A 19,175-nucleotide genomic window follows, 5' to 3' on the forward strand; every position below is an offset into this window, starting at 1 on the left:
AGAGTTCATTGTAACAAGAGGGAAATTGGTTTTGGTATCTACGACAGAGCCATGTGGTTGTCAAGCAAACATGGTGCTAGTGGAACCTATTAGAGATGGACCATTTAGTAGCTGATATCTCTTAGCTCTTCACTGCAGGGTATGGCCAGCACATGGGCATCTTTACGGGACAGCTGCAGAAATAAGGACTAAATCCCAGTGTTTGTTTCTCCTTTTTTGTCTGGTATGTCAGAGGCATAAGACACTGATATACAGTAATTATACAGTCATATGCAAAAGTTTTGGGCACCTCAGTTCAGATGACATGTTTTGTTAATTTTCTAAGTGAAAATAAGTTAACACATTCTCTAGAACTCACTTCTGTAATAGCAAGGTAAAAACTACTCCGTCACCGAGCAGCAACTGCACTGAATCTTCTTACTAAATCCAGCATTTATAAGCATAGAAAGTGAAAATTGTTAAGAGCTGTTCTTCTGTTTGAAGCATTCTAGGTCTAAAATAAAACATGTGTTTAAAATAAAACAAATGATCACACAAACAAACAAATAAACTACCAAACAAATAAAAAAGTGCCAGAACTCAACTGGCAAGAGTTCTCCTTGTTGATGAGATTTTTTTATCTTGGAAATGTACAACACAAATGTTCCTACCTGGACATACAGTATATTCCACTGAGCACAACATTCAAAGCTCAAGTTTAAATGATATTATTATTATTATTAATAAATAATTATATATATATATATATATATATATATATATATATATATATATATATATATATATATATATATATATATATATATATATTTATAAATATATATTTTAAATATATATATATATATATATTTTTTGTCATAGAAGATGGAAAATAATTTAACACATAAAGCTCGACTCTGCTCTGTCCCATCCTGGTCTAGTCTGGTCTAAAACCTGCTGTAGAACTCCTGTGCCGTTGGCTTCGCTCCTCCTAATAAAGTTTTACTGTTTTGAAGCGGATCCTTTCCCGTGGCCAACATGGCGGAGTACGACCTGACTACCAAAATTGCTCATTTTCTGGACAGACATCTCGTTTTCCCGCTGTTGGAATTCCTGTCTGTTAAAGAGGTACGCACAGAGTTGGCGTTTTTAAGTGAAAAGGTTCTATTGGACTGTTTGTTTGTGATCTAGAAGCTGTAGTTGAAGCACGTGTGAGGCGTTAGCATTAGCTCGCTAGCTTACTAGCTTAGCTGGACAAGATAAGGAGCCTCTTCATTCTTCCTCACCCCTCATTCTTCCTCACTCCTCCTCACCCCTCACTCTTCCTTACTCCTCACCTTTTCTCACTCTTCCTCACTCCAGCTTCTTCGAATTTTCCCGTTCCACCTTTAGTGGCCTAGCAGTTCCATTCTGGCGCCTTGATCTAGCTGCTGCACCACCCCATTTAAGGTGGAACGGTAGAATTCGAAGAAGACGCTGAAGCCGTTGGCTGTATGTCTCTTAAACATTGTAAAAATAAGTAAAAGTGGAAACTGTGGCGGTGACGCGACAGCAGCCGCTGTTATGTTGTTTTTAGGCTCGGCGGCCTTTCCGGTGTTGTACGGCGGTTAGCGTTAGCTAGATTAGCTAGCACAGCCACTTTAGTGCAAACTGAAACGTACGTTTCACAGTGAACCAAACTACTGTATACAAGAACGATCGTACATACTTATGTTACACTACTGATGATGGAAACGACACGAGTAACACCAAAGACGGTTCTGTACTAACACTGAATCGCGGGATGGGTCACTGCGGCTCTGCTGTCCGCTCTTCTGCTCAGCGTGCGACTTACTTGTTTACCTGCTTATCACTACAGATATACAATGAAACCGAGCTTCTTCATGGGAAGCTTGACCTTCTCAGTGACACTAACATGGTGGACTTCGCCATGGATGTGTACAAGAGTTTGTTCCCCGACAAGGAAATACCAACCTGTAAGTTTCCCTTCCATGGTGTGAAATCAGTTTTGTAGTCATATTAGCTGCTCTTCTGACTCCATTCATAACAGGCCATGACATTTTGAGAATTGGTCAATTTACAAAACTTTTGTTTTGTTTTCAGCCCTGAGAGAGAAGAGGACTGCGGTTGTGGCCCAGCTCAAACAGCTGCAGTCTGAGACGGAGCCCATTGTTAAAATGTTTGAGGACCCTGAGACCACCAGACAAATGCAGTCAACAAGGTGGGCTTGGGGAGCTTGCTACTAATTATGCGTACAACAGCACGGCACCAATTTTTCATACTCTGCTCCTTATATTTATATACCATTATTTTCAACTCCTATCCTGCAGTACAGCAGTGCGGTATAATCTGTAGTCTCGCGTCATGTCATCATTTCCGCTGCCAGTTGATCCATGCTGTACCTGAATGCCGTGCTGAAGCTGCGTACCCTATTTGCTGGGGAGCTGAGCATGTCGTACTGCTTAGAGCCTGAAATATTTGTCGACTGCTCACATCAGGTTTTGATGTCATTTTCCCAGTAGTTGCAGAGTTGAGTTCAAATTTCATGTTCACAGCCCACCTCTATCTTGCATTTTTCCCTTATGCTGGACTCCCATTGGTGCTGTTGACAGAATTTAGCCCAGAGATCCATGAGGCCCACATGCATGAGAAAATAGTTGAGCAGGAAATAACAGCAACAAAAATAAAAGTACAGATGCAGCCAAAGCAACATTTATTTATAAGATATCTAATGTTGTGTCATACAAGTTTTAGAATTAAACTGATGAATGTTAAGATGTTGCATCAGCAACACTCAGCACAATAATAGTGCAATATGGAAAGCTTTGCTTGAAGGATATATTTGTTAAAGTGCAATTTATATGTATGTTTATTTCATCACATTTTATATAATTTTGCATTTTGATTTATTTACGATCTAATGATGGCTATCATTGCTGCTATGCAGTAATGTAACCACTTCTGCAGGTTTTATTTGGTACTTTGGTAATAGGCTTTTCAGGCAGGCGTAATTTTGTTGGGCTCGGGTTTAGGCTCGAAAAGGTGTGGGTCAGGTCAAGTTGGGTTCAAAGCACGTTGTTGTATGTCGAGTTGGGTTTGGTAAAAAAAAAACCTCAAAAGTTCATGAGTTTTTGGGTTTTCACCTAAAAAGCAACAGAACAGCACATATGGGTGGAACCATTAGTGCAGACACAATCTTCACAGAATCACCCATCGTATCACTCAAGTCAGGCACCTGACATACAATAGCTAGAATCTTAGAAACTTCACTCTAAACCAAATGCAAAGTAAAAGGTATATTAGAACATGAAGCTCATGCATTATCATCACTTATCACTATTTTAATTTACTGGTTACAGTGCAAAACGACTAACTAATGATGGATATCACTTGAGCCTTCAGAATGAACTCAAACTTTTATAAGAGCAAAAGTTAACTAGTGTAGTTTATAGAAGTAACACAATTCAGCTCAGCAGATTGAGCTACTCTTAAGATCATCTAGGCTATCACCTTCCAGTGATAAAATAATTGTTATTTCACTGGAATGTATAGATGAAAGGTTGTTGCTGGTTTGAGGGAATTTGTGATGTTACAACATGATTGATTTATTAAATGATGTGGTCGTAGGTTATATTTGAGCTGATGAGTTTAAACATCTTCATATATCCATAACTGATGGTCCCTGTGGTTTGAACTTGCAGGTTTGCAGGTATGCTTTTTACGTAGCCTGGTGCAATTTCAAATGTATAAAGCAGTATTTATTTACTTACTGCAATGCAGTTTGAGACAACATGAGATAAATAGTGGTAGAGAGTAACAGTTAAACTGTCAGTAATTTTTATCCATAATATCCATAATATTTTATCCATAATATAATATCAATAATATTGTTGTCTACTCATCAGAACAGGAGGGGTGATGGAGTTTTTGTCAGGAGATGTGCCAAAACTAATTGCGATTGGAATAATTTAGTGTCTTAGTTGGGATTTGCAGTCAAAGCAGTGGTGTATGCTGGATGGGAATTACCCATTGAATTGGTCAGGGTAATGACCTCTTCTTTTGAGCTTAGAAAACACATTGATTAAAATACTATGGTAAGTCCTGCGGTATTAAGGCTATGTTTTTGGTGCTGACTTTGCCATAATTAAAATAATTTGGGAAAGCTCAGTGTTCAGACTTTGCTTAGGTCCTTGGCAAGATATTCTTTGGTTTACTAAAGTCTATTCTATGCATGTTTGTTTATTAAGAAGTGTAAGGATGACTAAAACCCAAAAACATTCTGTTCATTTTGAAGTGACAGATCATTGCAGAGTTGAGTTATTTTTCTTTTAGTCATTATAGTATTATTGCACAGTTTATTGTAAGGGCTTTATAAATCAATGCAGTATTGTGCTTGTCTATGCTGCACACTATATTTAAAGCCCAGAAGCAGATATGTGAATGGATTGTATAGTTGTCGTTTCAGTCAGCCCCTAAAGAACCGTGCAGGTTATATAATTGTTTTGGAATGATTTTGCCTTGACTTTAAGTGTTTGCCAGTATAATAAATACGTCATATACAAGATTTAAGTTGCCAAGAGTTCAGCTTAGATTTGTTGCTGTGCTGTTTTGTATTTATTCTGTCATTTGACTTTTACATAGACTTTTATATTATTTTATAGTTTGTCTCCGATTTAAAACAAGAAGTGACTAGATGAATGTATTTTCCCTAGAATTAAATTGTGTATGGTCATTTGATAGGCTTAAATTTTGTCATGTGTACAGTGAGCCCCTTTAAGTGAACTTGGACTTTTGAAAGCATGATCTGCTGCAGTTTGGCTGCATTCATATTGTAGCAGGTTGAACCTCCATTTGTAAATGTCTTTCTGAGAACTGCCTGGTTTGTTTGTAGATGCTTCTTGTTGGTTTGGGGAGAAAAACATTCAGCAGTGGGCTAGTTTTGTCTGCACCCATCTGTAACATGATGCGGTCACTTGTTCAGTACTGCTTTTCTTCATGTGTGCAGCACAAGCAGCGGTTCAGTCCGTCTCAATTTAAGTCTGATACAATGAGTCACTTTGTTTCCATAGGCCTTTATTTTCTCAGGAAATGATATAGAATGGTGTTTTGCGGGCTGCCTCTGAGCCTCATGTGAGGGACCATGGTAGGTGGTAGATCTATTAGGCATCTTTTGAAAACTGGTGTACTTTTCGTTTCTCCAAAACACGTTTATCACAGTCGAGGATTAAGCTGTGGCTTAAGAAGTGGGTGCAGTTTTAATTAAGCTACTCGGATGCTTGTCTGCTCCTAATTAACGAGCTGCTTTGAAGTTTACTTGTTCGATCTGAATATTTAGGGTTTCAAGCGGCATTTTTTGGTGTCTGGTGTCTCACAAGTTAAAATGCAACCAGGAAATCTGGAACAGGACTTTTATTTATTTGTTCCTGTACTTTTTTCTGTCTACTGAGTCAATTTGTGCGACTGCTTGTTTGCTTCGTTGTTCCTGCTCTGTTGCTCAGAACATACAGTTTTAGCAGGTGACGCAGTGCTTAGAGGTGTGTTGGTGCCTCTTGGTAGCATTGATGAAACGAGGACACTTGGGTGTAGGCGGGTATGATGGTGGGTGAGCTGCGTTAAACTGCCGAGGACTAAGTGTTCCCACCTACAGAGCTCAGCGGCAGCACCTTCACCTCCACAGGGAGGCCGCTGCGGTCTGCTCGGGATCGCTGCCCAGGGAGGAGCTGCTGGGAGCTGACTGAGTGTAGGTCTATGCTACTATCCCACACAGAAACGTGTGCAGACTAACGTGTGAGGCTGTAAACAAGAGCACATAGAGTTGAGGGATAAGGGTTGTCTGACTGGGAAGAAACTGAGGGGTGGTTGAAAGCAAAGATGCTCACAGATTGAGGGGCACTCATAAAGGGCCATTAAGGGAGATTGTTCTCCACCCTGAGTTTCAGCATCTGTTGGATGACAGTATAATGGCACAGAAGCAGTGCAATAGGAGAACGCCTTTATAAACAGCCTTTGAAGCTCCCCTCAAATAAAATAAACTCACGACCTCCTCTTTCTGTCTGGGGTGTTCAGAGACGCAGTTCTTTAGAGGTTGGCCACATTTGGCGGGGGTGGTGGTGCAGAAAGCATGGTTACCAGCCCCTCGTACCTATTTATCTGCCCAGAGTCACGAAATCCCACGAAAGTTACATGAGCAGCAGTAGGTCTGATGAGGAGACAGTTGTGGAATGTTTTTTAATTAAGTTTTTAAAAGGTTTTAATAAGTTTTTAATTATTTTCTATTCTATGCTGTCATCTTAGTTTTGAGTGTGATGCCATTGTTATTTACAATTTAAATAAATCTGATAAATCTTTCTCTTTCCTATATTATACATAAAAAAGAACTTGTTATAAATCGCTTACACATTGGAGATTACAACTATGAAAAGTTTGTAGAAACAGTCCAAAAAACCCCTACTAACCACAGAGTTTTTTTCTCTCCCAGGGACGGGCGTATGCTGTTTGACTATCTGGCCGACAAGCATGGTGTAAGTAACTCTGCTGTCTCCTCCACAGCTCCAAGGAGTTCTCATGACTTCTCGGTGAACCCAGCCTTGTTTTGGGGGGCTTACGGGAGGGGCAGTCCCGAGCATGGAGACGTTAAATGACTTCCCAAAACCTTAACTCATTTTCATGGTTTTTATGGCTTGCAGAAATTTCTGCGGACATTTACATTCTGTGGTGAATTGTTAAGAATAAACTGAACAGCTCGAGACCCGTGGGTCTGGCCGCAAAAATGCTTGGGGATTCTATATTTGACGTGACGGCACTCCCCTCCAACCCCGACATGCCACTGACCTGGGGCCTGTCCTCAGTGCACCTCAATTCACAGGCACTGGTGCTTTTACTGCACTAACACAGGGGTCATTCATATTAACAGTTTTCAAACAGCCCCCCAGCCCCCTCACACACTGCAGTTGCACACTTCACACTGGCCACAAGCTCAGTGCAGCCGAGTTTGTTAGCTGGTCTGTTTCTTATCCTAAAAGATACCTTCCTGCCACAGCATTTGCTTTGATGCTGCTTTACTGTAATGTCATTTGCTGAAAACTTTTATAAACAGCACTGACATTGTTATAAACATTGTTTAACCTTTCATTTTGTTTTTAGTTCCGCCAGGAGTACTTGGACACACTGTACAGATATGCCAAGTTCCAGTATGAGTGTGGGAATTACTCAGGTGCAGCAGAGTACCTCTACTTCTTCAGGGTCCTGGTAGGTCTTTGATTATATTTGTGGCATAATTGGACAGTAATGTTTTTTTTATTGTTATTTGAGTGGCATGTGTTCCCTCTGGTGGAAGGTCGTTGGTGGAATTATGACCATAATGTGGATGCTGCCTTTTTTGAAACCATTGAGGTCATTAATTTGCCCCCAATCCTCCTGCCAAAGATCTGCCCCTCTGCATAGTCCCAAAGCACATTTAACATGCTGTTCCCATGGCCCCTTTCTCACTTAATTCTTATGCACATGATCCATACACATTTTATGAAGTGTTTAGAACATGCTTTTCTTCAAAGCAATATTGAAACAAGTGTGCAGTGATATGGACTTTGTCAAAGCTAGTTGCCCCCAGGTCATCAGTTAGGCCTATCTAATGGGCATCTTAAATTGTATGTGCATCATGCAACATTTTAAAACATTCCAATAAGTCTCTCCCCTAAGTGAAGAATGTTCAGGTATTAAGAATTGTATTCGCTTTTAAAAAAAGGTTCCAGCTGCATCTGATATCTTCTCAAAGTTGATCAGCCTCCTCAAGAGTAACCCCCTCTGTTCTGTTACAAGTACAGGATTGAATAGCGTCCAGTAATCATAGACTTTTTTATGACTGAATGTAATATGGTTATTTTTTTCGACTACTTTTTGATCAATACTGTGGTTTTCAGACACAGTAATGCCCTTTTAGAAGTGATGTAGAAAAAGTTTTCTGTCCACATGTATTTTTTTTCCAGTCATAAATTGGTTTATATAACTTGTAGATGTCCTTACCCAGTTTACCAATTAAATAAATGTATGTAGATGACATTAGGACAGCAGGATACCTGTTTGCTTTAGTTTGAAAGATTTTACATGCTGGATTCCTCAGTTATTTCCCCCATCAGTCTCTACAGACTGAATCTTAAAGACTTTGCTAATACAATGCTGATACTACAGCTTAAAACATGGCTGGCTGCCATTCTGATTATTAGCAAGAATACTCAAGTTTGCACCCTTTTGGTCTTAAAGCTGCTAGCATGCTGCACCCTGCCAGCATCATAAAGAGACATAAATTGTGTTTTTGTGCCTCTAGCATGTGATGCTGCTGCAATGGCACATGAAATGCGGCCGGTGCTCAAGGCTGTGCTGTTTTTATATATATTTATAATACTTTATATTGCGTGCCATGATTACCTTGTCTGGTGTACAGTGGGCTTCAGTATAGTCTTTAAAGTAGAACTCTGCAATATTGGACATGGAAAAGATTCCTGAAGATATGGTCTTTTATCTGCAGGTATGGCCGATAACAGTTAACCAGACTCCACAGAAGAGTAGGGAAGTGTTGACAAATTTCTTGTGTAAGAAGTCCTTGTCTAATAGACAGGATTTTAATTAAGAAAGTGCATTATTCCTCTTGTGGAAATAAATTTTCTATATGTTGTGCCATTTCAGCACTGGACAGAGCCAAGTGGCTTTAGTTATGAGTGTTACACGTTGTATTTTTTGTATGAGTCGTATTTTTATGAATGAAGTCATTGATGAATGGATTCTAGTCTCATGCAGGTTGGAGTACTGCAAACATAGCCAGGGTAGTATTGTTCTACATTTTTATTATAAATCGTGGAAGTTTAACTATCTATTGTTCAACTTGTTTGACTGACATGCTTTTATTTTTCAGCAGCTGTTGCAGCATCATGAGACCTGAAAAGTGCTTAATCAGTAATTGCTTGTGAAAGTGAAGGTTATGGCCTGTTAACTTCCCTGCATGCCTTTGATTCTAAAAGAGCTTGTTCAGGGACTTGGGGCAGGAGTTTTTACTGGGCCAAGTACTCAGTGGCAGACTTCATAATCTGACTTCAGTCTTCTTGTTGGCAGAGCTACTGTCTGGATTATTGATGGGGAGTCTGTGGCCAGATCACACTTTGTCGGGATTCCCTAACTTTGCAGCACTTTAAAGATTTTTGCGTTGTTCCACAAGATTTCGAGACATCATAGGATTACGCTGAACAGATGATGACATTACTTTAGGCTCCTCCGGCTATTTTGTATGGTTCATTAACTTTCTTTTAACACTTCTTTTTCTAGTGCTTTTGTTGCTTGTAATGTGAAAAACAGCAGTGCAAGATGGACATGCTTGCTTTTTGGACCCTCTCTTCATAGTGTTAAAAAAAAAAACAACTTTTAGCTGCAGTACCTTTTATTCTTGTTTTGTTTTTGTGTCTGCTGAAAGATTGAGACAGAGGTGCACAGAGGGCTTTGGATTAAATAATTTTCACCAGTGGAATACTTTGGAAATCAGATAATACCAAAGTAGGTTTGTGGGGGAAGATAATTGCAGTTCACTGAGAGTACTGGCAGTATCCACGTTACACATGCGTACTTCTTATTTCCTCTATAAACAAAGGGCTCATTGCTCAGGCTCTGGTGTTTGTGGCTTCTCTCCCACTGCCTGCAAAAATGAGTGAAAGATGAACTTGCGCGCGAGAGTGGCCGAAGTGCAGGGCTCCATGCGATGCTGTCTGGCTAGCTAGAGGGAGAAGGGGGTGAATGTGTGGAAGGTTTGAGAGAAAGCCTGGGAATAGACAGATTCTGACCTGCTCCTGCTTCCCCTCCCTCTTACTTCTTTCCCGAGGCCACACTCTGAGGAGCTAGCGCTGAAGAGAGGTATCCATTGTCAGCACTGCCCTGGGCTGGGAGTGTGCTAAAGGCTCCACGCCTGGCTGAGTTATCAGACTACCCTGGTGCTGAGTGTTTCTCACAGAACCATTTAGCCAGCCTTCTCACATGTAATGTACTCTCATTATTCGGACTGCCGGACAGACCTGCACTCAGTGATGATTCATTAGTGCCGGACTGTAGAAAATTGTCCTTATGCGGTGAGCAAAGTCAAACACTTGGTAATGAATACCACAAGCATGGCTTAAACTCTTAATTTGTTGTCTTCTTTTGCGGAAAAAGTTACACTTGAGTTAGCCTTTTAGTATTTTCTCCTTTACTTTTTCCTCCTTTTGCTTGTATGTTTCCATATTTATTTAATTTGTAATTGTCATTCATGCTCTTTGGTTGCTCGTTTGCCTGCATACCCATGAGCTTTGCGGCTGTAGAAGGAAAAGAGAGTTTGCTTTAGTTTGTATAATGGATCTGTCTACAATGTAGAAGGGCTTTGTGACTGATTTTCAAAAAGAAAATTCCATTACAATCTGGCTTCCAAACCCTGAGGCAAAAAGAAGAAAACTGTCAAAATCGGCATTAGATGGGCAATGAAACTGACCCAATTATGATTGGATTGAACAAACACCAGAGCAGCGTTTACATCTCACAGGAAGGCCGGAACTATAGGGATGAGAGGACATTTGACCTGAAGTACTGAAGCCCAACTACATTTGATTTCAGTATCTGCACATAAAAACCTTTGCTTTCCGTAAACAGCATGAAGCTCTAACCATCACAAATAAAGACTAATAAATGAATAAATAAAAAACTTGGCGGCAGAGCCAGTCAGAATCTCTGTTTTAGCTGGGAGGTGCATTTAGACATGCTGTGGATGGTGCAGACCTGTCAAAGTTTTTATTTAGTTTGATTTTGACGTGCAAACACTGCACACACATTCAGCCTGATGTTCGTCCGAGATGTTAGCTAACAAATATTGCTATCTGAAGCTGCACCTACTAATGCAGCATCAAAACAAACACCCTACTCATTATCAGGTTCAGAGGTGAGTAGAAGAGCCTAAGTCCATACTAAAGTAAAAGTAACGATACTTGTAACGATATAAGTATTGGCACCATTAAAACATATTGAAATAAAAAAAAAAAAAGGAATTAGTAGCTAAATATGAATGGCTCAAATGTAACTGAGTAAAAGGCAGATTTCTTTAATCATTGATATACTTTAGTCGATGTAAAATATTATGATTTGAAAAATCTAGCAATATTTTACTCGAGTATGTTTACTTGAGTAAATGCAGCTAGTTGTTGCCCACCTCTTAAGTTTATAAAAACATGTCATTAGCATGACATGAAAGGCAGTTTTCGTCAGTGGCCTAATTGAATTTTGTCAGTCTGCTAGACCCCCCACCTTTTTAAAATTTTATATATATATATATATATATATTTTTTTTTGCCAATAATGTTTTTGCCCCACCACTTTTTGAGGTGTGACGCCACCCCAATGTCTCATGTCTTTCATTTTTAGTCTTTGTGTTGGCGATTTTAATAAGCAATGAATATGCTGTGATTTTAACGATGCACTTAAGTACCTATTGTGGTGGAAATTTAATACTCTTCTCCATCACATGAAACTCTCATGTTGTGCCTGCTAGTTTCAGCTCATGGTTGTAAGTGGATTGGCATGGTCTGTGAGTGCAGACGTCCTCTATAAACATGCTGTCAGCCTTTTTCTCTCTCTCTTTCTCTAGACTGATGTTTGGAATGGTGCTACAAAGCCATTCTCATTTACTCCTTGCAGAGAGAAGTTGGCGACATGAAGAGAGAAACTAGTTATTTCTAGAAAGCCTGAAAAATGGCATAATGTTCCATTTTACACACATCAAACACTTTGAGTAGATGAGACCCCTGTACAAAGCAGCCAGAGTTGTTTATGGCACTGCAGCTTAGTGTAAATAAACCCAAGTTGCTTTAAAGCTCTGATTTAGCCTTCTTCCCCCAGCAGCATGATTTTGAGCCCTTATGTCGTTGACCCTCATTTACAATTGTTGAACAAAACGAATGGGAGAAAAGCAATATAAAACTGGATATAACTGCTTTGAGTTTTTCTCATTGAATATCTGCCTTAATTCTTTCCTCCTTCACGCCTTCAAAACCACCCCCCACCCCCCCGTTTACACTGGACCTCCCATCTCCTCAGACGGACCCTAGTATGGGAGAGGTTAGGCTCCAGAACTCATTTAACGTGGGAAACACAGTCATTTAACGGAGGAAGCCAGCCTTGCAAAATCCAGACCCGAGGTCTTGTTACAGTGCAGGCCCGGTGCGAAAAGAGCAACTTATTCATATCATCTGTTAATGCAGGTATTGGATGTTGAGAATAAAGATTGAGTGTCCCGTTGGATCTCCAGCACAGTAAATTTATTGTTGCTGGTCAGTCAGTGAAAATGTGCCCATTTGGGGAAGCAGTGGAAACTTAAGGTAACTGCTGGAAAAACCCAGGTATTGAAACTATTCTTGCATGGCCACCGCTGAAAGCCAGGCAGTGTGCAGAAAGCTGCCATAATGACATGGAGTTTCGCCAAACGTAGCAGGCAGGGACTTCCAGGAAAAAAGGGAAAAAAACAAACACTTTTAGTAATGAAACAGTGACCTTTATATTGGCAACACAGCAACCCCCCCCCCCCAACCTACCCTCCCACTGTCTTATGAGTTTTCCTCTTTGAAAGTCATTTAGACCAGTTTTTTTCTGTGACTATCTAGATGTCTAACTCTGTGTTTCTCCACAATGCAAACAATCTGTGGAATTTCCTTCTTTCCCCATAAGTCAGTTTCTTCATGCTACCCCTTGTTAATAGGCCTAAAAATGTAAGTATTTATTTGCCTGAGTCATTAAAGCTGAGACCTTAGCACCTTACTTTCTTGGTATGCTCTTGCTGAGTTGATGGTGCTCATTTAGCCATGTTGTGTTGAGATGGAAGCAGGGGGTGATTTAATATCTGAAGGCAGTTTAGGTCTTTGTGAACCTGCACAAGACACCTGCCTTGACTTCCCGCTTGAGTCACCGCCTCCTTGCAGTGCATCGTTATCATGGCTTCCTGTGCTGTGCCCCCCTCTCCAGAAGCCCAATGTCCAGCCTCCTGGCAGCACGGCATGCCTGCAGCTGATTATCTGCTACTTTTTGTTTATTTTTGCCTGTTTTGACATAATTAAGAACAGGAGCTTTCGTTCTTTTGAAGTTGATTGAGTCCACAGAGATGAGCCTTGTTAACTAGAGGTCATATTGCAGTGGCTTGGGCAAGTGTCTATAAAGAGGTTTATAAGGTGATTCAACGGGAAGTTTTTGCTTTAAGTGGTTAGGTGATTTATCATAGTAATCAGTTGTCCTAGTTGTTGTCTTTGTATTAAGTTTTATGTTTATCAAAACTATGCTATCAAAGGCTAATCTACAAATGAGACGTTAAAATTTCAGATCTTCTTGTCGTTGCAATTAAAGGCTAGGAAGAATAGCTATGGCTCAGTTGCAAAGAACATATGAATGAAATATATGATTGTGAATTGGCAAGGGAAGTGCTTCTGACTCGCTCGATGATTGACCCTGTAATTGTCCAGAACCTAACCATGCCTGATGAATTTTTCAGTTGAATGTGAATCGTGACAGAACAGCAGCACCCCTGACTGTCTGCACTTCTCTAGGAACAGCTACTTTGATTAGACTCCCACTGTTCCTGCTTGTCCCTGTTACAGAGCTGATCAAAGCTTTTTGCACGTGTTTAGGCCAGCACTAGCAGTAGCAGCGCACTTCATTAAAAAGCCTCAGTGAAGTCACTGCTCTGAGGTCAGTTCAAGGCCACAATGCTTTGGGGAGCTTTAGCCCCAAGTATGGCTCTGCACTCTGGATATCTGAATGTGCAGTGTGCAATGTGTTTGTGGGCCGTTATAGACCTTGATTTATATTGTTTTGATGTCTGTTTCTGGGCTCCCCTGATGCTTAAACTGTAGACTGTGGAAACAGATTGGGACCCAGCTTCCCAAAAACAGTAGTTTTAACATTATCTCAACTTTTAATGGTTCAAAGCGATACGCACTCTATTTCTTGCTGTGGGCTTTGTAGTCTAGTGCTTTTTGGAAATGTTTGTTTAGGGTGATGTGCCCTTCTGGTGAACCCCCTGAACTTTTCTTTTAATCTGACTAACTGAACTTTTCCTTTGATGTACTGACTAACTGAACTTTTCCTTTGACGTTTGTCCCCGAGCTTAGTTAGAACGCACTTGTTTAACAAATTTCATTATGCTGCAGAAGAGCCTGTTTTGAGTGAACCCCACCCACTGTGAGGCCAATTGGATTTCATCTGTAGAAATTCATTTTGATTAGTGAAGTAAATGATTAACTGACATTTAATCGATTTGTGCAACCTTAAACACTTGAACATTATTTGAATTTTATTTCATTTTCAATAAACAACTGTTTTAAGCTCTACACAAAGTGCAGCAAATAAGGTTTCATAAAATAGCTTCTTTTTTTACATTTTTTTTTTTATGATCCACAGCTACAGACTTAAATTTTTCTGCCCTTTCCTGACTGCTGGCCTCCTACTCTTGAGTTAGGAACATAACCCCATTTACCACAGGGGGCTGCAACATTACTCACATGACCCTGATAAATTGGTGTCTGCTCACCTAGAATAAATGGACATCTTGTTCTTTTGAGCCTTAAAATGCTGTTTTTTGCAGGTTCCTGCGACAGATAGAAACGCACTGAACTCCCTGTGGGGCAAGCTGGCCTCTGAGATCCTGATGCAGAACTGGGAGGCTGCCATGGAGGACCTCACCCGCCTGAGGGAGACTATCGATAACAATGTAATGCCCCACCACTCAGAATTCAATACTGCACTTGGATTCCCTTACATAGGCTGTGATATTGACCGCTTCTTGTTTCAGTAAAGCACCATCACTACTGCTGGTGCTGCTGTTTCCATCTCTCCCTCTCCCACTCCCTTCTTTATTTTGTTTTATTTATCCTTCTTTCTTATTTTTCTTTTTCTTTCTTTTCTGTTTGTTCCATGATTATGCAGTTGTGCTAATTGAATTCAAGTTTTAGTTGAAAAGATAGATCAGGGAAAGTGGTGAGGGGTTTTGGCTTGCAGAAAGTAACCACACTGAGATTATATGGCCAGCTGAAGCTGAGCCATTAACTTCAGGGAGTTCAAGATGTGAATTGAACAAACTCATTAAACCCAAACTTACAAAGGACTCTCATCACTTCTTTCTTTTGCACCTTGCTCTCTCTCTCTCTCTCTCTCTCTCTGTCTCTCACTATCATTTCTCCTCAGACGGTGAGCTCCCCTCTCCAGTCTCTTCAGCAGAGGACATGGCTGATCCATTGGTCTCTTTTCGTCTTTTTCAACCACCCCAAGGGCCGAGACAACATTATTGAGCTTTTCCTGTACCAGCCACAGTAAGCACCTTCAGCTGCACGTTTTTGTCTGGGATTTTATTTGTCTTTGGTTTGGTTCTAATAAAACCGGATGAGGTAGAATGATGTACGGCCACCGCAGTCCACAAATGAAACTGCTGATGTTGCGCTCACCAGTCCGGTGTTTCAGACCGCTGCTTCAAACTCCCCCTGTGAACCTAGATGAGTGCAAACACACACACGACCCCAGGGGCCAAAGTGAAAACAAGTTGTCAGGTTTTGCTGATGAACACAGAGAATATGTTGGTTTAACAGAGAAGACTTCTCGAGTCATTTTTACTGCATTCTTTATTATATACCTTAAGCTGTCTTGATGGCAGAGAAACCCTGAAGCTATTATTGTTTGTGAACAATTCTAAGTGTGATTACATGTGTGGTCTGTTTTGGGGTTTTTGTTTTTTGTTTTTAGGGCGTTTATATTGCAGTTAGGAAACCTAGTACTACTACCTTAAACGAGTTCTACATTAAATGAGTTCATCTGTTTGAAGACTTAAATAATTTTTTCCCCCAGTGCAGTTTTGTGTGCTTGGCTGGAATTCTGTGCTTAACCTAAAGCACAACATCCCGGCACATGATACTACCACAGCACCGAAAATTAGTCTTATCTTCTTTTTCCCCCATTCTGATTATTACCAGTATAGACGATTAAGGAAGACCAGACCAGTAATTACTAATAGGTTCTTCACCATAGTGGCTATAAGGGTAGACTGAGGTTGTTTGTTGTGCTGGAGCAGGCTGGAAACCTCGGTGAGGCTTGGCCATTTTCTGCTGCTGGTGACTGCTTGCTTCCTTTGGGCCTGGGCCAGGGCCAGTGACCTGTGGCTGTAAGCCTGGGCTGGATGTTTGACCCGCTGGCTGAACTCGACAGCGTAGGCTACACCAAACCTTATCCGCTTACTGCAGTACTAATCCAAGACTCTAAGACAGTTACTTAGCTGGCTTTACAACAGCCCTTTGGACTTAGGTGCTCATTATACTCGTGGACTCATTATACTACAGTAAACGTCTTCAAATAGGTACTCCTAAATTGCGGTTGATCTCTTCAAGTCGAAGATTTTTCCATTTTGGCCTTGCTTTTTATAGTTGTTTTCTAAACAGTTAGTTCTCTCGCCTTTTCTGCCTTTTTTTCTTTATTTCCAGAGCTGTGGCCTACAAGAATGATTAGACCAGATCCCATGAATCTGACCTAATGCACAATTTATTGCATTTGGATACATTACATATCATCAGTTACCACAATAGAGTTATGCTCATATTGATTGATGGTTTAATTTGGAGAAGAGCGTCATTATTTATCATGAAAGATTGCTTTGACCTTGAATGATGAATCTTATTTATTTATTTATTTTTTTTAACCAGTCATTAGGTTGTTATTATTAAGTTGCACTAATGTTTAAGCTGAGGTCAACTTGTTCAGTTCAGCTGGCAAGTGTTCAGAAGAGCTGTCTTCAAACCTAAGATGTTGGTGATAGTCATGGTGTGTAGTGGAGAGAAAAACAAAAACTGAAAGTTTTCATAGGGGAGAAAAATGATATAGAAGATTGGATCAGATTATACATTCCATCCAAGGGCAGTTAGACTGAAATATTGTCACAAGATGACCTATGATGTAGGTGCAAACAGGAAAGATAATCCTGAAGTAATGCTATCCTGACCATCGCAGAGTGGATTCTGTGTTTCACTTGATTTACCTCTAATTCCACCCCCCCCCCCACCATGCATCATGAAATTGGAACTACTTAGCCGTTTGCTCTCTGGCTTTGCGTCTCTCTCTGCTTCTTGTTCTCTGCCTCGGTGTTTAAATCTCAGACTAATTTTAGAGTTTTAAAAGATTTCCTGAGGAATGTTCTGAGTGGTCAGGACTTGGCTGAAACAATGAAATTGTATAGGCTGATAAATTGTATTTGCTAGCTTATTAAGCTGCTTCACAACACCAGAACCAGCCATTGGACTGGTTAAATAATCTTGTCATTTTTATTTGTTTGTTTGGGAGGGGGGGGTTTGGTTGGTTGGTTGTTTGGTCATCGTGACTCATGTGAGCAGACTGGCCATTGGAGCACCCCCTGGGGAGAGAGTAGGTGTAAGTTAATCAGGAGCACAGCATGAAGTGTTGTGGTTTGCCACGGACTCAGACAACAACAAAGGGAGGAGAGAGAGAGCGTGCTTTGCTAGCCAGAATCACACACTGCTGAAGCCCGCTGCTGTTTTTAGCCGCGACATCTGAAGTGCCACAGGGCCCCTTGTCCCTTAAATTGTTTCAACTAATTAAACCATCCGCTGGCCGTCCCCTCCCTTAGAACGACATGTGTTTCTGCATTCTGACCCATAAGAGGGCTTTAGGGGTTGGCTGAGGCAGAGCAACTTCCTCTTTGAAATTTAATTTGATCCTTGTAGGAGGAGGAGGGGGCTGAGAGGGTCAAAGATGTTCGTTCAGATTGCAGGCACCGAGGCTGTTCATTGAATTGACTCGATATGTTAAGTGCACCTTAAATGGAGCTCTCAGGCTTATGACAAGGCATCTGTTGTATGCGTTTTTTTTTTTTTAAAACTCTCTTATGAGAGAAAGCTGAAGTCTATCCCCAGGCTGCAGAGAAAGAACTTTGTCTTGGATTGTAATGGCAGCGCTACTCAACGCTCAGTCTTGCGCTCAGCCTACAGCTAGTTGACCTGTGGCTGAAAAACAAGCCCCTCGTGGGTAGTATTTCAGCTACTGGCCAGGCCTGTGGCCAGTGATCCGTTATCTAGACAGGGGTTTTCCTTCTCTTTCCTTCAACAGTGGGACCCAGTGAACAGAGATGCTTTCACTATTGCCTGCCTGTGTGTCCTGTCTCCTATTAACTATATAGGACAGCTATCTCTCAAGTGTTTCACCCTCCTTTTTTTTTTTTTTTTTTTAAAGGTATCTCAATGCCATTCAGACCATGTGCCCTCATATTCTGCGCTACCTGACCACAGCTGTCATCACTAACAAGGATGTGCGCAAGCGCCGACAGGTCCTGAAGGATCTGGTCAAAGTCATCCAGCAGGTATTATGTTATGACTTCTTGCTCATTAACTGATGCTTACCCAAGTTAAAATAATTGTTCACCATAAAAAAAAAGAAGTTTATTTTACAGTTTTATCCTTTTTGCAGATTTAGTCAGGTAACCAAGACATGTCCAAAATGTTCTTTTAGCTCTGGTGACTCCATTTGGAGTAAAGGGGAAACTGTAAAACCATTTCTTCCTTAGATTACCTCCTGTACAAGATGGGTAGAAACTATATTAAAAAAGAAGAAAAAACTGGAGAGACTTTCTTACTAGCAAGAATAATAGATATAACAAACTGGTAGTATTTATGGACATTTCTGTGTAAGCTACAGTGCTGTGCAAAAGTCTTGGGCACCTAAGCACATTATTTAAAACCATTTATCACCGTAGTTAATTAGAATAGACACAAATAAATGTAAGTACAGTTAAAAGGTAACAAGCTAGTTTGGGGAGAAGTTTTTTTCCAGGTTTCTCCTTGACCCTCCAATCATCCCACAGATTTGTTATACCATCAGCAGCACACTTGATTTAACATAATGAAATCAACCAAATCAGATCTGCCAAACCAGGCATTGAGTAATAAACACAGGTAATCTTTACTTCTTTGAGGAGAGGTTTGGAAATAGTTAGTGAAACACATTGACATGTAGAATTACTACTTATTGTATTAATGTTTTTTTTAGGTGTATTAATGTTTTTCCTTAGGTGTCTCCAACTTTTGCACAGTACTATGTATCATTGTCTAGATCACGTATCCCCAAGTGACCCCCTCCTGCTGGGATAGTTCTGAGAATAA

General features: G+C 40.5%; 1 protein-coding gene across 1 annotated transcript in view; it reads left to right on the forward strand.

The window, feature by feature from the left end:
* Positions 1 to 955: 955 nt before the first annotated feature.
* The window catches only part of eif3ea (eukaryotic translation initiation factor 3, subunit E, a), a 31,962-nt gene continuing 13,742 nt past the window's right edge, over positions 956 to 19,175 (forward strand). The window contains exons 1-8 of the mRNA XM_017709192.2: positions 956 to 1,107; positions 1,838 to 1,955; positions 2,083 to 2,200; positions 6,458 to 6,500; positions 7,123 to 7,227; positions 14,609 to 14,734; positions 15,208 to 15,332; positions 18,250 to 18,376. Of these exons, the coding sequence (XP_017564681.1) occupies positions 1,018 to 1,107; positions 1,838 to 1,955; positions 2,083 to 2,200; positions 6,458 to 6,500; positions 7,123 to 7,227; positions 14,609 to 14,734; positions 15,208 to 15,332; positions 18,250 to 18,376 (852 nt within the window). The 5' untranslated portion in view covers positions 956 to 1,017. The remainder of the gene's footprint in view (positions 1,108 to 1,837; positions 1,956 to 2,082; positions 2,201 to 6,457; positions 6,501 to 7,122; positions 7,228 to 14,608; positions 14,735 to 15,207; positions 15,333 to 18,249; positions 18,377 to 19,175) is intronic.

The sequence above is a fragment of the Pygocentrus nattereri genome, chromosome 3 (genome assembly GCF_015220715.1).
Source record: "Pygocentrus nattereri isolate fPygNat1 chromosome 3, fPygNat1.pri, whole genome shotgun sequence".
NCBI classification, from domain to species: Eukaryota; Metazoa; Chordata; class Actinopteri; order Characiformes; family Serrasalmidae; genus Pygocentrus; species Pygocentrus nattereri.